Genomic DNA, 25853 nt, shown 5'->3' on the forward strand with positions numbered 1-25853 from the left:
ATCTTATATTGCGGTCTTTCACTTTTACTTGAGATCTTAAACATTGTAGAATTCCTACCGCAATACATTCTAAAAGTGTAACGATGAATCCCCTTAAGATCAAGTCAATTTCGTCCGGACTAGCAGTCGGGTTTTATTAGTATAAATGAATAGGAAAAGTTAAGAACGTATTTCGCTTACCTCCTTCTTTTCATTTTCCTTTCTCTTTAATTGAGTCCTAATACTCGACTTGAAGTAAATGGAAACACCACATTGCTAGCGATAGTACTGTATGATAGACTGTAGTTTTATAGTTTTGTCACAAAATGTCACGAAAGTGTTTTTTGGATAACGTATGAATTAGAAAATTAGATGAAAATTGGTAAAAATGACAAAACTGTATTGTTACAAAATAACAGCGAATAAATCAGCAATTTGATGCAAAGTAAATGTTTAATTCAAAACAGCTACCTATTATTATTTAATACCCTCAAATTAAAAATATTATATTTAATTATTTGAAGATTTGAGGCTTTCACCAAAAGGCATCATAGAGTTCTTATTGTTGAGGCTTTCGTGTTTAAGTTGTGCCCTTTCTGAATTATTTCGCCAACGTTTCGCAAACATTGCAAACTATAGCTACACCAGGAGCCGAAAGACGTGCTTGTACTGACATTAATACTCAGTTGTCTAATTATAAAGTCTCCTTTGAAATATAAATCCAAAAGAACATAGCTTACACCCGAAAGCCTCAAAGGTGAGAAATATTATTTAGATGGAAATAAAAATAGATACCTCATTTTAAATTATTCTTTTTTCATACCCTTCTGTTATTAATACATTTTGTACAATTTTATTGTTATACTATTATTATTATATATAGAATTATATTATGATCTTGTAATTTTTAAAAATTACCGCTTGAATTATACGAGTCACTTAGTAGGCTACCATAATTATTACCGTTGACGAACGGCACATTGAATAACTATACAGTGTTTGAAGGCAATATATTTCATTAGTGTCAATACATAGAAGAATGTTCAGTGTATAATCTTAATAAATATTAAGGCAAATACGGAGAAACATATTTCGCAGCAACATGGAAGTATACAAATATTTATATAAATATCATGTACAAAATATTTTATATAGCAGCAATGCATTTGAAATCAGAAACATCCAAAGTAAAACACTTATGTAATTATATATATAATTATTTCTTTAGACTGTACAACCCTTCATACATACCTGATTGAATACTTAATGTTGAATGATTTACATGTGTATCTATTAGACAATACAGAACTAATAATGCTTCAATTTATAAAATGTATATGAACTAAATGAAAATCTTGCATTTCTAGAAATAAATTTTTTTCCCCATATCGGATATGGGGAAGAGAAGTAAAATTAATTTCAGTTAAGCAACAAAAAAATCCGTGTTTTAATAGTAACTACTTCCTATCACTCTTAAAAAGGAATCTAAAAATTCAGACTGAAAAATTTTAAGAAACTATCATTTCTTTAAACCATCCACTTTAATATTTTGCTACAGAAGTTATAGTTTCATCTCCGTTGACCATTATTATCATATTAAATGAGTAAGATTCGATGTATTTCATTTTAATCAGATTCCATACTTCATTATCCAACTTCAACTTATAACAGCTTAATAAACGAAACATAGCAGCCTACATAGTTAACAAGGAACGTATGAATCAAGGTGGAGGATTTAAGTTGTACAATATATAATTACTGCCACAACTTTTGTCTTTATGATTTTTTTCTAAAATATCACTTTACAGATTAACCACGGATCTCTGTGCAAGTATAGCATTTGCAGATTTTTAAAATGTAAACAAGTTTTATATTGACAAACATTAATCTCTTTTTTGTTTTTGTCACGAAGTATATATCTTGTGTTTGATGAAACCTGACTATTATAAAAGTAAATGTACGAAAATGAAAATTTGCACAAAGATCAATAGTTTACTTACAAAATACTGGTAACTACAATTTAGAAGTGGTATTATCCAGATGCCCTCTTCAATTGTGATATAGTATACGTACAAGGTGAGCCATTAGTTATAGGGTAAGTCATGGTAAAAATAGAGTCATGGAGATTTTATGGCTCAAAATAAAACGAAACTCTAGAATAACAAAATTACATCTTTATAGCTCTAGAATTAATTATTTTATATACATATGTATCATAAAAATCATAGAGGTAAATCAGATAACACCCTTTGCCAGTATTACCGAAGTAAAGCCATATCGGGGGACTAATCTACTATTGTTCTTAAATAATAGTAAACGTATTGTCTCCCTTCCTTCCAGACATAATATAGTGACATCAAATTCATAACAAAATGCTAACTTTGAAAAACATATCTTGGACCATCTTCCAACAATATTTGTACACTCTTTTCATAATCATTTGCTTTCTTTCTATATTTCAATAACTACACTTATTCAATTATCGATCGGGAGACAGCGAAAAGTCGGAAGCAGTTTGTTTTACTAATGAGACTAAATTGATCAATTTTTGTATTTGCTATAGACTTAATTTGTTCCGCATAAGTATTTGTTCCGAATCTCAATACAACACAATGATTTTTAAGCAGCATCACAAGTACTAGTAAAGTAAATGATGTAGGTAAAAAACAATCACTTATGCATAACAAACAACAAACATTATTATCAGCGTACATGCTTTATACACTATTTCCAATCTTTGGCATTCACACTAATAAGAACAAGAGATATGAACAAAGAGCCCGAATTGCATACAATAACTTAAGAAGTTGAAGCTAAAAAATAATAATCATACACTTTTTATACTAGCTAACATGTACAGGTTTGCACCATTAGCAGATAGATTGAAAGTTGTTTGTTCGTTTGTTAACTACATAGTTGACAATATAAATTCGTTGAGATTCTCAAACGCATTACATTTGTAGTTGCAACTTATAAATTATAAAACAGATTATAAATTTCTGTTAATAACCATGAAGCAACTCACCAGTGAACACTAGACTTCTGAAATCGTTTCTCATAAAAAAAAGAAAGAAAATCTAAACCTATAGATAAATATTATAAACATCACGTGCAAAAGTTAATCTACAATTTTGTTTATCTCTATATCAAAGAATATATGTATACAATTGTTCGTTGATTACTGAACTACAGATATTTATGCATTTATGACCGATACCAACGTAAAATAGTGAAATAATATACATAACAATGGTTAATCATGTTCCTTGTATTGTTGACGAAATCTATCTTTTTTTATTTTCATATTTATAATCTACAAAAATCGATATCTGCATAAAAATCTGTACTCTATGGATCACATAATACGTAATCACTACAACAAATTATATTCAATATTAAAGCAATATAAATAAATAGTCTTTATATACAGCAAATTGTTAGTACAGTCTATTCGACATTGCATTATATGTACACATACATAGAGATGCTGAAAGCAACAAGAATGAATGAATGAATCTATACACTCTTAATGAAAAAATATATGACCTGACATTAAATTAATATTCATAATCAGCTCTGAAAGAACTATAATTAACAATCTTATCGATTTTAGACATTCTCTTCAAAAAGGAAAAATGCTAGTTGAAATGAATAACATACATACCTAGATCTAAATTACATCTGTCCCTGAATCATGCTTTGATACTAAAATGTTGTGAACGTTGTTATTAGTATTCCATTAAAATTAGCGAAGCATTATTTGTTACATAGTGAACAATTCCAGATTCTTTTAGGCATAATTCCGCGATATTAAAGTAGGCAGACTCCGTAACATTTACGTCGGTAGTACGGTATTACAAATAATTGTTTAAAGTATCATATTGAATTAGATTCAGCATTCAGTCCTTTTATCATATTGTAGTGTTGTTGTAAACGTTTCAGGTTGGACGATAAATATGCATTTTCTACATACAAATCTTTCACTAATATATCAGTCCGTATCAGTCGTTCAGCCTATAAAAAATTGTGTAGAATTATCAAAAAAATTAACGTAACTAGGATGTTTTAAAAACATCTTGACGAAGTTGATACAATTATTCTGTACACTATTTTGATAACATGAACTAACGAATTATAGGATCGCTTCTGAATAAATTATTTAAATGTATAAACATGGCAGCTAGAAAACACATGTACCTGTTCCGCATTTGTTTGTGATTCTATTTGTAGTCGTTCTTGAGTACTACGAAGCAGATACTGTAATTGTGTAACTTCTAATTGATGCTGTGATATTATATCTGAAATAATGTTATTAGATATAACAAAGTTAAATTATTAAAATTATTTTTAATAAAACTACGGGAAGCTTACGTTGTAATATACGTTCAATATGATATTTTTGTTGTTTAAAACGTTCTTGCAACTGAAGCTTTTTATGCTCTTGTGCCTGAAGTTTCATACTTAAGCTCTGCAGTACATTTAGACTTACACTACACACTTGTGGTTGTGCATCAGTTCTCATACATTGGCTAGTAGTTGCTACTTTAAAATTTTGCGATTTAAATGGATCTGACATGAAATTGTATTCTTCTCTTGATAACCTTTCACCAACATCTGCTACCTTCCATTGAGGTCCAGGTTTTTCAATCTTACATGTACTACGTAAACCTGCCACAGAATAGTCTGTATGCATTTGTCGCGGATTACAATCGCTAAGGCCAAACTGTTCCTTTTTCACTCGAGGAATAAAGTCACTTGCTAAGGCTGAAGATTCTAAAATTCGATTGAATTTAAACTCTTCTGGTAATTTGCTAATGTTGTCACTGCATTGAGTGAACTTTGATGTAAATTCCGTGGACGGTTGAATATTGAACAAATTATTAGGAACATAATTCGATTGCATTAACGGAGAAAACGATATCAGGTCACCCGTCACTTGGATAGATATATCAGTCATTACTGGTCGTTCTACAGACTTCATTTCACGTAATTCATCAATCTCTTTATCTTTCTGAGACTTTTCGTCTTCCATATCAGCTTTCCATTTCTCAAACTCCTCTACAAGATCTAAATACTGTAATGAATAAAATAATTCATATTTTCATTATTTTTATAATTATAGTAATTGTAAGTCAAAACATTAAAAGTACATTACGATAGACAAAGCGTTTCACTAGATATCTGTACAAGGTGCTCAGCGTAATGGTCGCCACGATTTTTCAGAAACTTCCCGTAATGTGAGAAAAACAGCTTGAAACAAAAAATCATTAGTTTTCCATATTCAACAAATTGTAAAAATATAATTTTTTCCACACAAAATCAAGGTCACGTGCATTCTTTTAAATGACACTGTATAACTTTTCCTTTGTTGTATTGTAGGTGACATTAACACAAATTCAATGATGTACGATATACAATATCAGTACATTCGTTCAACAACTTGTTAAGAAAAACATTTTAATTTAATTAAAAGGACGCATAAGAACTCTTATTACATTAAAAATGTTTTTCTCAGCACGTTGTTGAACAAATGTACCGATTATTGTACATTGTACATCATTAAATTCGCCTCAATGTCGCCTATAATACCACGTAGCAAAAGTTGTACAGTGTTATTTAGAAAAATGCACGTGACCATGATTTTGTGTAGATAAAATTATATCGAGAACCCATGATTTTTTGTTTCAAGCATTTTTTTTCTCACATTACCAGAAGTGTCCGAAAAATCGAGGCGACCGTTACGCTGCACAACCTGTATGTTTAACAAATATACATTTCTAAATATTTAATTTTAAGTACTGTGAGTACTATATGAAATAATTTAGATACAAAAATTTATTATAACACTTTTTATAGCGAAAATCATTTGTCAATTCTATATAATGAAGTGAAATTATTTATAAGTACAATTAGAAATTAATATCTTACCTGCTGTTCTAAATTAAATCTTTCTTCAATCGGAGACAAACGACCATTATTTTTTATTTTATCTGTTGGACAAATTAATTCTTCATATTCTTCCATTTTAGCTATAAGTTCTGAAAATTTTTCGTCACTAATTTTTTGTTCTTGCTCAAAAAGTTGTCTTTCTTCTTCCAATTTAGCAGTCCAGTAATCTTCGCATTCTTCATACGCAATTTTCAGTAACTCAAGACTTCTTTCCAGTTCTGCACACTGTTCGGTTAACTGTTTTTTCTCTGTGATATTTGTAATTTCCAGTTCTTGTATTCTTACTTTTAGAAAATGAACATCTTCGATTGACTCATGATTTACTAAACCTGAGTTAGATTTTACGTCGTTACTTATTTTTAAATGATGAAGCGTAAAATCTTTTTCCTTATTTGCTTTTGAATGATCAACAGCCGTATGTTCTTCTTTACGGGGAGGATAATCTCTGAGACTTGGAACCTTATTCTGTGATACATTTTTAATATCTGGATTGTTAAAGTTATCATCGATATTGAAATTATTATCATTATTGTTTGTTACTGTAATTCGCTTAACAGAAAGAGAATTTTTATATTTAGGAACAACAAAATCTCGTAACGATTCACTTGTTCGTTCTTCGCATTCCGTTTTCATTTCGGATGCGATACTTTTCACAGTGTCTGTTTCATTCAATGTGTGTATGATCGAATTTGATTGCAGTCTTACAACCATTCCTGAAATTTCAGTTCTAAACATACAATCCTCTAAGGTGCATGCATTGTTGTTTGCTAATAGACTTTTCAATTGTTTTATAACCAAGTCTTTAAAACTTTTTAAATCTGTCTTTTTACAGTTTCTCGTATTCTAAAACATATATGAAGAAATGAAAACGAATATAGTATACTTTGAGGATAAATAAACAAAACATGTACGAAATATCACTTACAGGTGTGGAATGTTTGGAAAGTATATCTAAATCGTCTTCTACGTCTGCTGTAAATGCTGCTTTGCCTAATGAAAAATGTTGAACATTGTTACTACATTAATAAAACGTAAATGTACATAAATTGAATAAATAATTGTGTCTATTACCTTCAGTCTCATCTGATTGTATGTTTGTAGCTGTGTAATCAGCTTCTAAATTATTCTGTCTGTAATGACACAATTATAATGTTAAATCCATTTCTTAAAGCAAGAATATTGTTCATAAAATATTTGTATGTTTTGCACATTACCGTAAATCTTTAATATGATTCTGTTGTAATTTTAATGCCTCCAATTGTATAGTAAGTTCGTCATTTTGATCTCGTAAAGAAACAGCTTCTGATTGTAAATATTTAATACGATCAACTAAAAATATAACTTCCTGTTGATGCTTCACTTCTATATCTTGAGTCTAAATAGTACACAAACAATTATAAAAAACAAACAGTTCATGTATCAATGGAAAAAAGCATTTTAAAATACCTCATCATATTCTAACGATAACTCTTTCGTTAGACTTTGTAATTCATTGTTCGATTGTTTTAATTTTTCTATTTTACTACGAAGATTCTCGTTCTCTGCTTCTAAAACTTGATTTTCTTGCAAAGTATTTACAAATTTATTTCGCATTTCATGACTGTCTTTCTGCAATATTTGCAGCTGATCATCTTTCGCCTTGAGCGCTCGTGAATTTGTTTCTCGTTCAGAACTAAGCTGACTGGAAAGGTCTTGCACAACTTCAGCGTGACGTTGTTCCAGCTGTTTTCGTAAGTTTTGTAACACCACTTCTTGTTGTGTATGTTGCTCATCAATTTCTTGAGCAAGAGCATTCGCACGTTCATTAGCTTCTACAACATCTGTACGTAACTTCTCCTTTTCACTATTTTTATTCTCTATCATAAGACTAGAAGTTAAAAATTTTATTATTAAAAATTCTACGAACTTCTTCAAACTACAAAGCTTTAACTGATAAATCTATTACATACTTCAGACTGTGCAATTCCTCTTGATATAGTATCAAGACATCTCGTAACAGCGTAATATGCGATCGAATTGTAGAATGATCCAACGAATCATTGAAATTTTTCAATTCTTCACAGAGAGTAGTTGTTAAATCGGATAGACAAGCTTCTGAAGTTTTAATACTTCTATCCGTTAATGTGTTTGTGTGACCAGAAAGTTTCCATGTGTCCAGGTATGTGCTATTTCTTGTAAAACTGTTGTTCCATGAACAGAAAACAAATGTGTATTCACAATTATCAACAAACCACTTTACAATTTTCACATTTTCATACCTAACTTTGCGAGGTGTGTGCAAGTCGAAGGTACGTTTCCTAAAATCTGATTTAATTGATTCTCTTATAGATTCATTATTCTTATCCAGTATTAATTGTTCTTCCATAGTCGTCCTGTTTTGAAATATAATGAAGAATTCATCCAAACTGATTAATCCATCACAATTTTGGTCAAGTCTTTCGAAGATGCATTGTATGATCTGCACAGAAAAGTATTATATTAATTTCAAAGGCTACAAATATGACTTTCAGATCTATTATAACCAAAGGAAAATAATAATCAAATTATAAATGTATAAATCACTAATTTATACACCTCCACTACAAACTTTTATGAAATTAGTGAATTTATTTCATTTCAATTACTTGTTTTGGAAGAGCCGGGATTCCTAAACAATTCGATATAAAATACATTGTTGCACAATCTACATTTTCCTTTAAGCAGCTATCTATTTTTTCCCATAGACATTTTAGTCTGCTTTCATCCAATGTTGCATCTGAAAAACAATATTTTACATTTCTCAATGAATTTTTCTCTTGCTAATCAGTGCTACTTTGAAATATGTATTGATTTTTATAAAGTTTAGTCACCTGTTTTTACATTAAGAATATCTACAGTAGATCTGGAATTAGTAGGTGATAACGAACTACATATTTTACTATCTACAATGGGTGAATTTAGGTTGCTTTGTGACTTCGCAACAGAATCTTTGTCTGCGTGAGTAACTAATTCCTGTGTTTTGTCTAATAAAGCCAATAGAGCTGTTCGAAATTCTTGGAATGATATAGAATGCTTTTCTTGTGTATGGTTCCTAATACAAGATTTCAACTCTTCGCTCTGTTCCGTAAGATGTAATTTATGGCACAAAGTAAGCCAATTCTCCTCTTGCAGTTCAGTTTCTCCTTTTGTTAAGCAACTTTGAAACACAGCATAAAGTTGCTCTTCATAAGGATCATTGTTATGTTCATCCATGGCATCCTTTCATTGTTTGTTTTGATGTTACAAAGTATAATAGATCTAGAAAAACAATCATATCACATTTTCATAGATTAAAATCAAATTTATTATAGACAATACCTTTGAGGTTGAAAAGAATATAATTTCAGTTTACAATATTATACATAAAATACGATAAATTATACAGAAGACTTCACAACTACATATAAAAACTATATACTAATTTAAAAATTAGACACAAAAAGTTATAAACATACGATTTTTTATTTATTTTTATCAATACGTTTTATCTTATTTAGTGGAACTACATGAAAACACAATTGCAGTTATGAAATATATTAAAAGTTATAAAATTCCTTTCTTTTACTTTTGCATATTTATAGATTTATTATGAATATTATACTGTAGTTAGTTATTTTCTGTATTCCCAATAAGTTTTAAGTAAAATGTAGTACAATAATTTGTGCTTACATGTTAACATATAAATCTCAAAATATATTTATAATTACTTCTACATGTGTTAATGTATGATACAATAACAATTACAAATAGAAACATAATATGAATAATTTACACAAGCAAAATTTGGTGTCCATTTTATAATAGTTATAATTACTATACCAAATCAAATAAGCGTTAATTACATATTTTTAATATTTAATTATTAATTAGATTAATTCAATTTTCTACGTATAATAAGCAATTCTATAATATTCAAATACATTTTATTCAATGTATAGTATATTAACCTAAGAACCATGTGTGATTATATAGAAAGTACAAATGCAGAACGAAGTTAACAATATGAATGTATGCACGTTAATAATCGTTAAATCAAATGAATTGTTTCTTCAAAGGGAGATTATCTAATTAAATATTCGTTATTTTTAGATTGCGTAATAAACGATGTTACAAAATAACTTGCATTAACAATAGAACAATTTTAGTAATAAGCATTGTTTTACGTAGCTAGATATTACAAATGAAGAAAACAGTACTCTTTTCTAGTAAAATTCATTGCAGCAATTTTCCTTTAAATGAAAAATGAGCTATACGCATTGTAAAATGAATATAACCTACCTTTCAATTATAAAGTTCGTTTCACGGGAGTACGTTCATATACATCTACTTACATGGTATACACACATCACAAGGACAGTTCCACAAGTGAACGAATATGCCACCTTCTAATAGTTTCCACACTTGTATTGTTGAAAAACTGACTATTATGATCCGACCTAACCGTTTCGCAGGAAAGTTCGAAACGATTGCCACGATTACTCATGTCATACGATTATAAAAAAAAAATAAACATGATTTAAATCCATTAAATCACAATGAATAACGGCAGATGGCGTATAAATTGGTATAAATGTCCTGCAACTATATACGCAAACTTTTCAAAACCTAACAGGCTATAGGAAATTTCCTCTTTGCTATTATACTTACACATGTATTCATTATTACATCAAACAAGTTTAAACGTTTACAATTAATGAAAAATGTATTTATCTAAATGTATTTATCTAATTTATGATTTCGCTATTAACATAAATTGGGCTTTTACGAATCAGCTTAATCGAGGAACAAATGAGTCGAATAAATTGGACTCCACCTCGGAGAAGAAATAATCTAGAATATATCTTATATAAATAACTGTTTTTTTTTTATTATATTCATACATCGCTAATTACTAATCTTAATTAACAATACTAATTTAATTGACATTTATTGAGTTATTTTCATAAGAAGGCTTTTGAAAATTGTTTCATTAAAAAAAAGTTCAACGTATAAATACGTTTTAATTATTTAATAGGAAACGGAATTGTTGAATTAAAGAAAAAATCCAAATTGTATAGATATTCAATAGACATTTTCTTACATCACTGCATACTTTATCGCGTGGCGTAGATCATACCACAGACGAGGGAAAGGATAGACCTATCATCTAATGTATTTTCATGGCCCACTTTTGTGGGGTCACGTAACCCCATTACCATTTTCGTGTCACATCCTGTATTACCAACTGGAACTAAAATCTGCTGACAGCGTCGTTAGTGGTAGGAATTAAAATTAAAAATAGCTATATCACCACAGACGAGGTATAGGAGCAGAGAGGAATGAGAGTGCTCACGCCCGGGTTTTCGGCGTTCCCGATATAGTGCTGACATCTGCTCAGCCTTAGCATGGCACAGAACCGGTCAGTCTTTCCTGGAACAGAACCGGTCAGTCTTTTAGCATGGCACAGAACCGGTCAGTCTTTCCTGGGACAGAACCGGTCAGTCCTTTAGCATAAAACTGAACGCACATTATTTTTTTAACCAGAACGTACAGCTTAATTGTTGTATATGAAATATGTAACTAACATGTAAATCTTGTGTACAAAATCTCTAAGTAATATAAATTAAGAATAATATTAATTGTAATGATACGTATTTTATTTTTTTTCCAAGTTTGTAGTTGCAAACTTTAGTTGTAAAAAATGGAAAATCCGGAAAAATTCGAACAAATACAGATCTCATATCGAAGTTTAAAAGCGACCAAACTGAATATTAATTTAATAATGAGCTATTGTCATCAACACTATCTTAAATTTTTTCATATATATAGCTACTGTTATTATTAATTAAAAAAATTTTCTTTCATGAATAAATATTTTTTCCACCTCAGCACCATAAGATTTTTACTAGATGACTTTAAAAACACATTAGAACTATTTTTAAATAATTTTACTCGAAAAAATTCTAGTTTACTCTTTATTTCACCGTTCTACTAATTTTTTATGGGCTGCATTGCAGCTCTGTTTAACACCCCTTTACAACCCAATACCATGTTACCATCCATATTCAAGGAAGAACAATTTTCTTGCGACGATCATTGAAAAAATAAAAGTGTTTCCTTCATTTCAGTCGTTTAGTGCGTTGGTGACGTAGCGCCCAGCACACCTACCTGTGTTCTGTGTCACATCTGGAGTTTTATGGTACGCTAACAATCCCTATTGAGTCGCAAGCCAGACCATACAAACGAATGCATCCACAACTTCCAGAGACCTGCCTCCAAAACTAATTAAAGGAAGGCTAGACATGCAGTGTGTACTAAACTCCTCAAAAGATGTGGATTCCAGTCGCTCGTGTCATAAACCGCATTCGATACTTCATCGACAGGGTGATCTTACATATTTCTGTAACAGTTCCTGAACACATTATCATTCATCTGAAACTGCTTTGTACGACATTACACACGCCACATAATTTTTATTTTCTAATTTTGTCAAAGTAGTATATATAACAGAATCATACAAGTGTCTACAATTACTTGAAATCCAAAATACAGAGCGTTTCTTCCTCTGCGACTGTAAAAAAAGGACTTTAAAAGAATGTTAAGATAACAGGTAGGCTGTCCTTCCAAAAGGCACCTGTGGCCAGAGTTGGGCATTATTTAGATAAAAAATTATTTAAATAACGATTCGAATAAAAGATACTTTATCTTTATTCGTTATTCGAAGGTTCGAATAAAAAAAGTATCTTTATTCGACGAGTATCAGATAAATAATTTTATTCGACGAGCATTTATCCGACGAATAAAGATAATTTTTTTTATTCGAAGCGGATTTATTCGAACTTCGAATAATTTTTTCATCTTTTATCTATATCTTTTATTCGAAGGCTTCGAATAAATCTTCGAATAACTTTTGCCGAGCGCCGAGCATCAGACTCAGCGAAGACAGACGACATACAATGTAAGCGGATGGAGAATCGCGCACGAATGAAAGTTTAAACTTTTAGATTTTTCAACATATCCTCAAAAAATTGTGACGAGCGAATGGAGGGGATTTTCCTGATGAAAATCAGATCAAATTCGAGTGTAATCGAACAAGTTTCACTGATACGTAATGGTACGATAAAAATTACAATCTCATTAAAGACAGTCCAAATGATGTCGTGTTTGGACTCATTTCGATCGGAACAAGCTCTACAACTCATTCGTCTTAAAATATTGTTCTTATTAAAAACATACAACCATAAATTGCCAATAATGCGCGATTCTCCATCCGCTTACATTGTATACCGTTTGGCAGTCGCTGGGTCTTCGACGTTCAGCGCTCGTCGGTCCTCGTCAGCCGCCGTCGCCGTTTATTCGTCGAGCTGGCAAAAGTTATCCGAAGATTTATTCGAAGCCTTCGAATAAAAGATACAGATAAAAGATGAAAAAATTATTCGAAGTTCGAATAAATCCGCTTCGAATAGAAAAAATTATCTTTATTCGTCGGATAAATTCTCGACGAATAAAATTATTTATCCGATACTCGTCCAATAAAGATGCTTTTTTTTATTCGAACCTTCAAATAACAAATAAAGATAAAGTATCTTTTATTCAAATTTTCATTTAAATAATTTTTTATCCCAAATAATGCCCATCTCTGCGAGGGCCGTTAGCACCGTGAAAGATTTACTTAATATTTAATTGAATTTAATAATTACAAAGAGTGTATCATGAACAAAGTGCATGCACTTGGAACTGTTACAGAAATATGTAAGATCACCCTTTCGATGAAGTATCGAATGAGGTTTATAACACGAGCGACTGGAATCCGCCTCTTTTGAGGAGTTTAGTACACACTGCATGTCTAGCCTTCCTTTAATTAGTTTTGGAGGCAGGTCTCTGGAAGTTGTGGATGCATTCGCTTGTACGGTCTGGCTTGCGAGTCAATAGCAATTGTTAGCGTACCATAAAACTCCAGATGTGACACAGAACACAGGTAGGTGTGCTGGGCGCTATGTCACCAACGCACTAAAGGACTGAAACGAAGGAAACACTTTTGTTTTTTCAATGATCGTCGCAAAAAATTGTTCTTCCTTGAATATGGATGGTACCATGGTATTGGGTTGTAAAGGGGTGTTAAACAGAGCTGCAATGCAGCCCATAAAAAATTAGTAGAACGGTGAAATAAAGAGTAAACTAGAATGTTTTCGAGTAAAATTATTTAAAAATAGTTTAATGTGTTTTTAAAGTCATCTAGTAAAAATCTTATGGTGCTGAGGTGGAAAAAATATTTATTCATGAAAGAAAATTTTTTTAATTAATAATAACACTAGCTAAATATATGAAAAAATTTAAGATAGTGTTGATGACAATAGCTCATTATTAGATTAATATTCAGGTTGGTCGCTTTTAAACTTCGATATGAGATCTGTATTTGTTCGAATTTTTCCGGGTTTTCCATTTTTTACAACTAGAGTTTGCAACTACAAAATTGGAAAAAAATAAAATACGTATCATTACAATTAATATTATTCTTAATTTATATTAATTAGAGATTTTGTACACAAGATTTACATGGTAGTTACATATTTCATATAAAACAATTAAGCTGTACGTTCTAATCCTGGTTAAAAAAATAATGTGCGTTCAGTTTTATGCTAAAAGACTGACCGGTTCTGTGCCATGCTAAAAGACTGACCGGTTCTGTTCCAGGAAAGACTGACCGGTTCTGTGCCATGCTAAAGCGGCGATGTTACGAAAGTGGGAACGCCGAAACCCCGGGCGTGAGCACTCTCATTCCTCTCTGATAGGAGTAGACCAATCACCATATGGGGTTTCGTGTCTCACATGTAAACAACTGGTTTTCTTACGCCCTCTACGCTGACGAACGATAAATATTGGAACTAGATCCACAAAAATGATCAAATCTGGTCAAATACAAATGATTGACGAGTTATGTACATATCTGATGTTATGACTATAGGTTCAAATTATATTTTTTTATTTGATGTCATTATGTTATATATCTACAATTATCTTTATCAATACAATATTAATAAATATAGATACTACGTTTCCAAATTATAGAAATACAATTTTCATAAACCTTGAACGTAAATAACAATTCTCCATACGTATAATTATTATTCGCATTTCTACAATTTTTTAACACTATTAATACGCAACCATTTTGAATATATTTTGTAACTGAACTTGAAAAAGAAATTAAATTGAAATTTACTATATATTTTCATGTATATTTCATTTAAAAAACATAAACTGTAGCTTTAAAGAATCATCCAAAATATCAATTAATATTAGTTGTAAAATTCGAAAGAGTTAAGAATTAATAAATCAATAATTATGTAGTTGATCTTTTTTGCAAGATGTCAATCTATTTCACTACTGACTGAGAACGTAGTTGCATTATTTTCTTTCACGTTTGTAGTGAGAAAATAAACGACGAAGGCAACAGTACGTCTCCTTAAGCTGCGTACAGACCTGAACATTTCGACGAACATTGCGCCGAACATCGCGCCGAACAGCGTCCGAAACGCAAAGTCGACATTCATTTCGGCGCGATTTTGCGTTTCGGACGCTGTTCGGCGCGATGTTCGTTGAAATGTTCAGGTTTGTGCGAGGCTCACCCGTTAGCGTTCGTGCGCGCGGTCGATCCATCGCTTGTCGGTTTTTCGACATACATCAAAGGCCTCGTACAAACCTGAACGTTTCGACGAACATTGCGCCGAACATCGCGCCGAACATCGCGCCAAACGGCGCGCCGAACAGCGTCCGAAACGCAAAATCGCGCCGAAATGAATGTCGACTTTGCGTTTCGTTCGCTGTTCGGCGCAATGTTCGTCGAAATGTTCAGGTCTGTACGCAGCTTTACGTTGCTCCTACTACGCACGCGCTACACACAAGCGTACCTCTATTCTGTCCGTGTGAGATGCCAGCTCGACTGTTCGACGCGTTCCGCCGAATTCACGTTACCGAAGTTTCGAGCGCCTGAGCCGCAATCGATTCCCGGTTCGGCGAGGCGCACATTTTGCTACAACTTTTAAACTAAAAAAGATATGAATGCGAAATTTGGACTAGAAATCTTTTTTAAAGATCGGGTTTAATGGCGTATACTAAAATACGTTCTATATTTTTTACATAATTTTTTTTTTTTTGTTGATTTTTAAAACTAATCCGGATAAGATGGTCAAAAGCAGAGTTGGGCATTATTTAGATAAAAAATTATTTAAATAACGATTCGAATAAAAGATACTCTATCTTTATTCGTTATTCGAAGGTTCGAATAAGAAAAGTATCTTTATTCGACGAGTATCGAATAAATAATTTTATTCGACGAGAATTTATCCGACGAATAAAGATAATTTTTTTTATTCGAAGCGGATTTATTCGAACTTCGAATAATTTTTTCATCTTTTATCTGTATCTTTTATTCGAAGGCTTCGAATAAATCTTCGAATAACTTTTGCCGAGCGCCGAGCCTCAAAGACCCAGCGACGACAGACGACATACATTGTAAGCGGATGGAGAATCGCGCACGTATGAAAGTTTAAACTTTTAGATTTTTCAATATATCCTCATGAAATTGTGACGAGCGAATGGAGGGGATTTTCCTGATGAAAATGAGGTCAAATTCGAGTGTAATCGAATAAGTTTCATTGATACGTAATGTTACAATAAAAATTACAATCTAATTAAAGACAGTCCAAATGATGTCGTGTTTGGACTCATTTTGATCGGGATAAGCTCTAAAACTCATTCGTATTAACAATAGTGTTCTGATTAAAAACATAAAAGCATAAATTGCCAATAATACTCGATCCTGCATCCGTTTACATTGTATGCCGTATGGCAGTCGCTTGGTCTTCGACGTTCAGCGCTCGTCGGTCCTCGTCGGGCGTCGTCGCCGTTTATTCGTCGAGCTGGCAAAAGTTATCCGAAGATTTATTCGAAACCTTCGGATAAATCTACGGATAAAATTACTAAATACAGTCCAATTTGTACCGTGTTTAGTGTCATTTTAATCAGAAGAATGCCACGAATTACTTGCCGCAAGTCCCATAAAAAAATAATGAGAAATAAAGAAGTTTTGCAATTGGATTGGTGGTTGTTTTACACCGATATCTCGCGACTCTACGAGCCCGGATCTTCAAATCCCAGCGACCGACCAACAGCCTACCTACAATGTAAGCAGATGGAGAATCGAGTATTATTGGCAATTTATGCTTTTATGTTTTTAATCAGAACAATATTGTTAATACGAATGAGTTGTAGAGCTTATCCCGATCAAAATGAGTCCAAACACGACATCATTTGGACTGTCTTTAATGACATTGTAATTTTTATCGTAACATTACGTATCAGTGAAACTTGTTCGATTCCACTCGAATTTGACCTCATGTTCATCAGGAAAATCCTCTCCATTCGCTCGTCACAATTTTATGAGGATATATTGAAAAATCTAAAAGTTTAAACTTTCATTCGTGCGCGATTCTCCATCCGCTTACATTTTATGTTGTTTGTCGTCGATGGGTCTTTGAATCTCGGCGCTCGGTAAAAGTAATTCGAAGATTTATTAGAAGCCTTCGAATAAAAGATACAGATAAAAGATGAAAAAATTATTCGAAGTTCGAATAAATCCGCTTCGAATAAAAAAATTATCTTTTTTCGTCTGTATTGTTATTGTTATAGGATGACATAATTTTGTTCCTATTATTAATTAACTACATTGCTTTCAACCATAAGAAAAGAAATAAAGAAATATGGATTATATAGCAACTGGTTTTTATGAAAATTTTCATGAACATTACAAAACAAATATTTTAATAACTTACTGAAAGTTACAAAGCCAAGCTTTGAACGTAACTTGGTCATATATAAATAGCCCCTAATCAGTAGATATTTGAAATTTGAACACCAATTGTTACTATATTTGTTAACAATAAATAAAAGATTCGTTTTGACATCAGCTACAACAATATGTAATAAAAAATACTTAGTGACATTTAGAAAATTAAGGTGACCATAATTTTTTATTAAAAAAAATATTTTGTAATTTTTTTCTATTGGGATTCATAGATAACTGAGTATCGATTAACTTTTGTTGCAAACATTTTTCTGCCAGATTATCCGAAATGTTCAAAATTGTTAGGGTTTGGGATGTAGGCTAATTGAGTCACGTTATATTATAAGGATAAATAACACAATACTTTATTATAAACTACTATTAATACAATAACCCATCAGGGTTCGCACGTGGCAACATCATCGACTGTTCTCGATTAACACTCTGTGAGACTTCGTTTGTCTCTCGCGCTTGTAACGACTAGATGACCCAAGACCGATAACGCACTGTCTGACAAAGAAGCCGCCACCGATCGCCCCTTGTAACCACCAGATGACTCAAGACCGATAGCAAAGAAGCCGCCACCGATCGCCCCTTGTACCTTGCCCTTGGCAGATGGTGCCCGATGACTGTATCCGCCCACCAAAAACCAGAGCATCCATAGCGATAAGACGCAGTATTTAAACCCAAGAACCTCCAATAAAGAATCATAATATTTGTGTCAGTCTTAGACTAAACTCTGTGTGTCTTTTACTTTAAAACCCCTATCCGACCGAGTATCCACGGAACGCGTTCGCTAGGCGGTATCTTTGTTAAAGTTACGTTTTCCCCGTAAGGGTCGACCCATACAAGACGGGTCTCACCGGGACCGGGAACGGGGCACGTTTTCCCTATGCCATGCAGACTTGAGAGGCGCTCAAGATGCTCGCAATAAAGGCCAAGTGCCGCGCACCACGGAGGTTAGCTACCAGAACCCCAGCACCGTTTACTCCCCGCATACCCCTGAGGATCCTATGGTAGAGCTGACCGGGCCCGGCCCGGGGTTTTACGAAATATTCTTGCGAAGAATACTCAGCGATCCCGGTCGCCGTGGCGAAGGGAGAAAAACATTATAAATGTTGTATTATTTTAAAAACTACTTCACCGATGATGATGACCTATCAATCGAATCTCAATGGATTTTCGATGTTCTAAAAATTGTTGGTTTTACAGACGCGTAAAAATACGTGTCACCCTTTTTTCATTATATTATAAGACCAGAACTGTCACACCGACGAAAATGAGTTTTTGGAAGCTTATAGCGAAAACATAAAACTGTTTACCGAAAATGTTGTCATTTTCGACCCCGGTCGCCGTGGCGAAGGGAGAAAAACATTATAAATGTTGTATTATTTCAAAAACTACTTCACCGATGATGATGACCTATCAATCGAATCTCAATGGATTTTCGATGTTTTAAAAATTGTTGGTTTTACAGACGCGTAAAAATACGTGTCACCCTTTTTTAATTATATTATAAGATCTAACAGGTACCTTGGTAAAAATTTGAAAAAAATTGAGGATATAGCCCCAAGTGTCTCCTTTACGGACCTGTTTTTTAAAAAGTGGAAACTTTAAAATTGACGAAATTGAAGTTATTTCAAGCGACCGCTGCATCGTGATACACAGCCTCGCACGGTTGGCCCTGTGCCCGGGAGGCCATAGGCCTAACAGCCTCCCGGGCTCTGCTTCTACCGGGGCGCCAACCGTGCTAGGCTATGTACCGCGGTGCAGCGTTCACTTCAAATAATTTTAATTTCGCCATTTTTAAAGTGTCACCATTTTTGAGAAGCCCACCGTTGGGTATGCCTATCCCCACCTCAGTTGCGTCCGTAGTCCCATTGTTTTGGCTTCGACGTCACCGCCTACTTAGTATGTGTGACCGCTGTAGTCAATATTTGGACTGCAGCCGAAAATGCGTGTGAAACGAGGCCTGCCCCTTCCAGTCTGAACCAATCAGCCGCGCGGTACCTCTACTCTGTCGAACGAGACGAGGCAGTGAAGTATCAGCGTGCGTCCTTTGCTAATTATCTTGGAAGGATAATAACTTCAACTCCATCCCACTCGACTGGCTATGTTTACGTCTACTGCCTCGTCTCATTGGACAAGATATAGATGCGACGTCGCGGCTTGCGCCATACTTTATGCCAGGGAACCTTCCCCCTAACCATGTTTAGGCCATCATGGACAAGAATTTAGGAGTTTTCCCTATACATTTTTCGTGTCGTAAGACAAAACGATGTAATTTATGTCGAATTAATTCGTCTTATTCCACAAATTATTATGTGATTGAGTCATTCCACGCGATAAGGGACACTTTTGAATGTAGTGTTTCGGATTTTGTTAAAATTTGAATACATATGCATGCAGTGGTAACACAAAAGTATCTAATGAAAATGGCGTTAGTTGGAAAGGATGATGTTTTCACCATTTATTTTGCAATTACTTCAAACAAATGTTAGAAATTCAGGGTTTTCGGTCGCACGGGTCTTCGACCGTCCTGCAATTTCCGGGAAATTGTTTTATGAGGGTCGACCAAGGACACGGCCAGATGCGAGCCTTTTTCTGGCCTTCATAATATAATCATATAAACGTTGATTGTGAACGCGCAGAAATATGTCCTACCAATAAACTGTCCTTGAGATGGTGAAAAACTAATATCAATCTACAGTCAGTTAAAAAGGTCTCCGTACAACCTTTAAAAAAAACCTTCGCTTGCGAGTGGTCTAGTCGCGGAAATTCCACCCCATCCATGTCCTTGTGGAGGGGAGGTTGCTGGTAGTGTATTTAAGGGCCGCGAAGCGAGATTTTAGCACCATTTTTGGCCAAACCAGTCTGGTATTTCTTACTTTACGTCTTGCGCTGTATTATTACGATGGAGGCGGACCTCATTCAGTTGGAAACTGTTGCCAATAAATTGAATGGAATAACAATGGCGTTAGACGACGTGGACACATTGATCGACCTCCACGAAGAAGAGGAACTGCATGAGCAACAGCGAGCAACACCCCGAAGAAGACGCTACAGCGTCCACCCACTCTGGCGAACGCGAGACACAGAAGAGGAACTGGTTCTATTCCACCAAATGCTGGAGGACAATGAGGAGAAGTTCTACGGATACTTCCGCATGTCCAGGGCCTGCTTCGCCTCCTTGCTGGAAAAAATCGAGGAGGACCTAACGAAAATAGCTACTCCGTGGAAGACGCCGATTGCACCAAAGGATCGATTGGCAGTTTGCTTACGGTGAGTGTACAATGGGGTTGCTCTTATGTCACCGTAAAATGATACCGCTCTGTTTATCTTTGGGAGGGTGGGGGGGGGGGGCGTAAAAGAATTGAAATTTCAGTCACTACCTCAAATAAACAATAAACAATGTATTTCAATTGACTTAACTTACTTAACTTATTGTACAACTTAATCTATCTTAATCTACCTTAATCTACCTTAATCTACCTTAATCTACCTTTTAATCTACCTTAATCTACCTTAATCTACCTTAATCTACCTTAATATACCTTAATATACCTTAAATTAGGAATGCTCTCGCCCCATTTGAATTTCGTGCACTATTTTAAAAAACCTCTCCCTAACTTCCAACTGTTTCTTCTTCTCGAACGAGTAGACCGTTGTGGCGATGCTTTTAAAAAATATTTCGTGCTCGGCTTTCTCGGCGTCGGCGGCGGTGTCGGTGGCGGCGGCGGCGGTGGCGGATGCCGCGGGTCTCGAGGCCGTCGTCATAACTTTAATCTCTTCTAGGCAGTTTTTTACCTGCTCTCTGAGTTCTTCCTGCATCTTTCTCAGCTCCGCTACCTTTCTCCTTTTGGGCGGCTGCAACTGCTCCTCTCCATCCGGTTCTGTGAGAGATTGAGTCCCTTCGTGGCTGCTTTCCGGTGGGCTGGCTGCCGGGTTCTCCACGTCCACGAACGAAAGACCCGAAGTACTGCGTAAAATAATGTTTCAATTAGTAATCATATTTATTTCAAAGCATACATCAAATAGTATTTCAAATATTTATTTGATCAAATATTACCCACCTCTGGATACTCGATAGCATATTCCGCTCCTGGAAGTACGGGCACAGAAATTGAAGCACATCTTCGTATTTGTATTTGCGGACCGGGGCATCCGCGGCCTGCCCGCTCCGCACCGTGCCGGTTTTCGCGCGGTGTTTTCTGAATTGGTCGCGAATATTTGCCCACCTTTTTTTGCAAAGTGCAGCTGTGAACAGACATATTTTATAATTAACATTATATTATTATTTCAGGTATTTAGCAACGGGCGACTCGTTTAAGACACTGAGCTACAGCTTCAGGATGGGCCGATCAACCGTGGAACTGATTGTAAAAGAAACGTGCAAGGCAATAGCGACACGGTTGACGCCGGAGACCATGCCGACGCCCACCCAGGAAATGTGGGGAAGAATCAGGCAACAGTTCTGGGAAAAATGCCAGTTCCCCAATTGCGTTGGCGCAATCGACGGAAAACATATCACCATCCAGGCCCCAGCGAATTCGGGATCGCTGTACTTTAATTACAAGAGAAACTTCTCTATTGTCCTGCTTGCCTTGTTTGACGCCAACTCCAACTTTATCGCCGTTGAAGTTGGAGCATATGGCAAGAATAGCGACGGCGGAATTTTCGCCCAATCGAGAGTGGGACGCGAATGGATTAACGGTGACTCTGAGATGTTGCCCGACTGTAATTTGCCGGGCACATCAATACGAGCACCGTGTGTCATTGTGGGGGATGAGGCGTTCCCCCTCAAGAGGCACTTGCTAAGGCCGTATCCGGGCAGCCAAGCAGAGGGAACCGAAGATAAGACGTTCTTCAATACACGGCTGTCAATTGCTCGGCATGTAGTTGAGTATACGTTCGGAATACTCTCGCAAAATTTCCGGCTGTACAACCGGCGAATCCTAGGCAAGCCGGACAATATTGATACTATTGTGCTGGCCACGTGCCATCTGCACAATTTCATACGTGCGCACGAGGGGACACATGGCCCCCAAACATCCGTAGAGGAGGATGCACCGAACGCCTCCTGGGCTGAATTGAGCCATCACGGCGTAAATTCCACGCGGGAGGCGTTCGAGGTCCGCGATAGTTTTAAGGATTATATTTTTGCGCGATAGTTTTAAGAAACTGTTTTGTATATAGATTGTACATAGGGTAGAAATGAGTGCATGTGCGAGCGATGAACGAGTGAGTGTGCGAGCGATGAATGAGTGCAGCTGTTAGTGTAGAATTGTAAGAGTTACATTTAAGAAAATGTTATAATAAAATGTTGTAAATGCTTACCTGGTTGGTTCAATTCTTCTGCTATTTCCCTCCACGCGACATTTTTATATTTTGCGTCCATGTATTTCGCATGCTTCAAATTATATAAAAACTCCCTATTTCTGACACACTCGATGAGCCGCTCGTCCTGCATTTTCTTCTTCTTTCCTCACTTCGCGATAGTCAGAAGTACAAGTGATTTTTGTGACGAGCATTTGTCGCAGGTAACCTCGTAATTTGCCTTGGGGTGGGGGTCAGGTTTGAAGTTATAATTGGGGTAAAGAGAAAAAAGAAAAGAAAAGAAAAGAAAAGAAGAAAAAATTGTTGATTTCATAGACTCGCAAAACAGCGTGTTAACCCCCATGCATTTTTACGCGTCTGTAAAATCAACAATGTTTAAAACATCGAAAAATCCTTCAACATTCGTCGACAGGTCACCAGAGACTACAACATATTCAAATTTCAATAAAATCTGAACCATCCCCAATAATTCAGAATGGTATGAAATCATGTGGTTGTCGCATACACTCGCGGCGGAAAGTATGTTGACACCTTTTCAAGTGGAATGACTTTTTTATATGATAGACCAACTAGTTTGCTAGAGGATGACTAAAGAAACATTTTTTTAGATTACGATTGGTTGGAATGATAAAAAAATGAAAAATTGTGATTTTTCAACTTTTTCATCAGAGCCTATAACGATAATTTGAAAAATGCGTTTGGAGACATCGATAACATATGCATACTGAAAATTTCATCGAAATCGGTCAATGTTGCAATGAGCTAAAAACGTTTCAAGAAGATCACGTAAGGGCGATATTCCCTGGCAAGGTCGAAAATCTGCGACTTTAACCCTTAAACTCTCATCTTGAAATGTTTGTAGCTCATTGCAACGTTGACCGATTGCGATGAAATTTTCGGTATGCATGTAAGTTACCGAAATCAACAAAACGCATTTTTTAATTTATCGTTATAGGCTCCGATAAAAAAATTGAAAAATCATAATTTTTTCATTTCTTTATCATTCCAACCAATTGCAATCTAAAAAGATGTTTGTTTAGTCATTCTGCAGCAAACTAGTTGGTCTAACATCTAAAAGAGATTCAAGTCATTTGGACCAATTTCAAAAATGTTATACCGCTTGAAAAGGTGTCAACATACTTCCCGCCGCTACTGCATGCACATGGTGTAAGGACGACAAGTACAGTTGCCCGGCCGCTGCTCGTAATCGCTCGTCTGCCGTCAAAAAGGAGGCAACACCACGGTTCAGCGTACACTTGAAATCAACAGCAAACACTCTTAATTCTTCTGGATATTCCTCGTGTTTTCGTTGGTCGGTGGTCATAAAGTAATTTACACGTCGCAGGTACTAATGACCAGCATGTGACTTTGTCTGCCATAAAATTTATGGGCTTAAGCTGTGGGACGAACGGTATAGCACGTCCGCAATACACCTTGCCGAATGGCAAACGTTGGGAGAATGTTCCATTGGAAGGGGGAAACAATGGAATACCAAAAACAAATGTTGGGAAAAATAGCAGAGGGACATTAAAAAATTTAGAGGGAATGAGGATATAGCCCCAAGAATCCTTCGAGATTCGATTGACAGGTCAAAAAGTGAATATCACGGTTCTTTTAATATAATAGGTCCAGAGCAGTTTTTCGATGCTGCCTCTTTGAAATTTTGGTTTTTAATTTATGGAGCCTCCAAGGTTTCAATCAGGTAAAACCAGGTAAGGACGCGACGTTCGGCGATTCAGGTAGCCAATTGTAAGTGCACGACTGATCGACCGCTATTCTCCGACAGATTTGGAAAAACCAATGTCCTCTGTGCTAATGATGGTATTCACCTTTCCTGTACACTCCGACTGCACAATACCCCAATAAAATACGGACCTCTTTTCCTGTTTTCTTTCTCGTTACTACGTGAAAGTTTCAATTTTAGGACAAACTCTGCCGACCCCCACTTCAGAATGTTTAAAGAACATTATAAACGTTGTATTATTTTTAAAAATGAGGTTATAGCCCCAAGTGTCCCCTCTACAGACCTGTTTTTAAGTAAGTGGATACTTCAAAATTGACGAAACTAAATTATTTCAAGTGAACCCGGGCCCGGGAGGCCATAGGCCTAACAGCCTCCCGGGCTCTGCTTCTACCGTGCGCCAACCGTGCTGCTAGGCTATGTATCGCGGTGCAGCGTTCACTTCAAATAATTTTAATTTCGTCAATTTTGAAGTGTCCGATTTTTTAAAAACAGGTCCGTGAAGTGAATTTCTCTAACAATTCATAATTGTATTAGATCATGTGGCAGTCGCATATGTACATGGTGTAAGGACAACAAGTACAGCTGCTCGGTTGCTGCTCGTAACCGCTCGTCTGCCGTCAAAAAGAAGGCAATGTCGCGGTGCAGCGTACACTTGAAACCATTTTAATTTCGCCATTTTTAAAGTGTCACCATTCTTGAGAAGCCCATCGTTAGGTATGCCTATCACCACCACAGCTGCGCCCGTAGTCCCATTGTTTTGGCTTCGACGTCACCCGCTACATAGTATGTGTGACCGCTGTAGCCAATATCTCGACTGTAGCCGAAAGTACGCGTGAAACGAGGCCTGTCCCTTGCACTCTGATCCAATCGGCCGCGCATTCGTACCTATGCTCTGTCCAACGAGACCAAAGCAGTGAAGCACCCAGTGTGCGTCCTTTGCTAATTGTCTTGTAAGGGTAACTTCAACTCTGTCGCACTCGAGCGCCTATGTTTACGTCTACT

The 25853-nt window shown here is 35.2% G+C and overlaps 1 protein-coding gene across 2 annotated transcripts; it reads right to left on the bottom strand.

The window, feature by feature from the left end:
• Nucleotides 1-2470: 2470 nt before the first annotated feature.
• On the bottom strand, nt 2471-10557 carry Bsg25d (blastoderm-specific gene 25D). 2 transcript variants are annotated; one of them, XM_076789311.1, is made up of 13 exons: nt 10278-10557; nt 8778-9204; nt 8553-8683; nt 8187-8386; nt 7878-8108; nt 7375-7795; nt 7143-7303; nt 7000-7058; nt 6854-6918; nt 5908-6771; nt 4351-5053; nt 4177-4277; nt 2471-3993 (listed from the first exon to the last, which is right to left on the bottom strand). In XM_076789311.1, the coding sequence occupies exons 2-13, from the start codon at nt 9157-9159 to the stop codon at nt 3856-3858; spliced, it is 3456 nt and encodes a 1151-aa protein (XP_076645426.1). In that variant the 5' UTR covers nt 9160-9204; nt 10278-10557; the 3' UTR covers nt 2471-3855. The 2 variants fall into 2 exon arrangements, with proteins under 2 accessions (XP_076645426.1, XP_076645427.1); XM_076789312.1 differs by having other exon boundaries at nt 10225-10557.
• Nucleotides 10558-25853: the final 15296 nt, after the last annotated feature.

The sequence above is a fragment of the Halictus rubicundus genome, chromosome 6 (assembly GCF_050948215.1).
Source record: "Halictus rubicundus isolate RS-2024b chromosome 6, iyHalRubi1_principal, whole genome shotgun sequence".
NCBI lineage: Eukaryota > Metazoa > Arthropoda > Insecta > Hymenoptera > Halictidae > Halictus > Halictus rubicundus.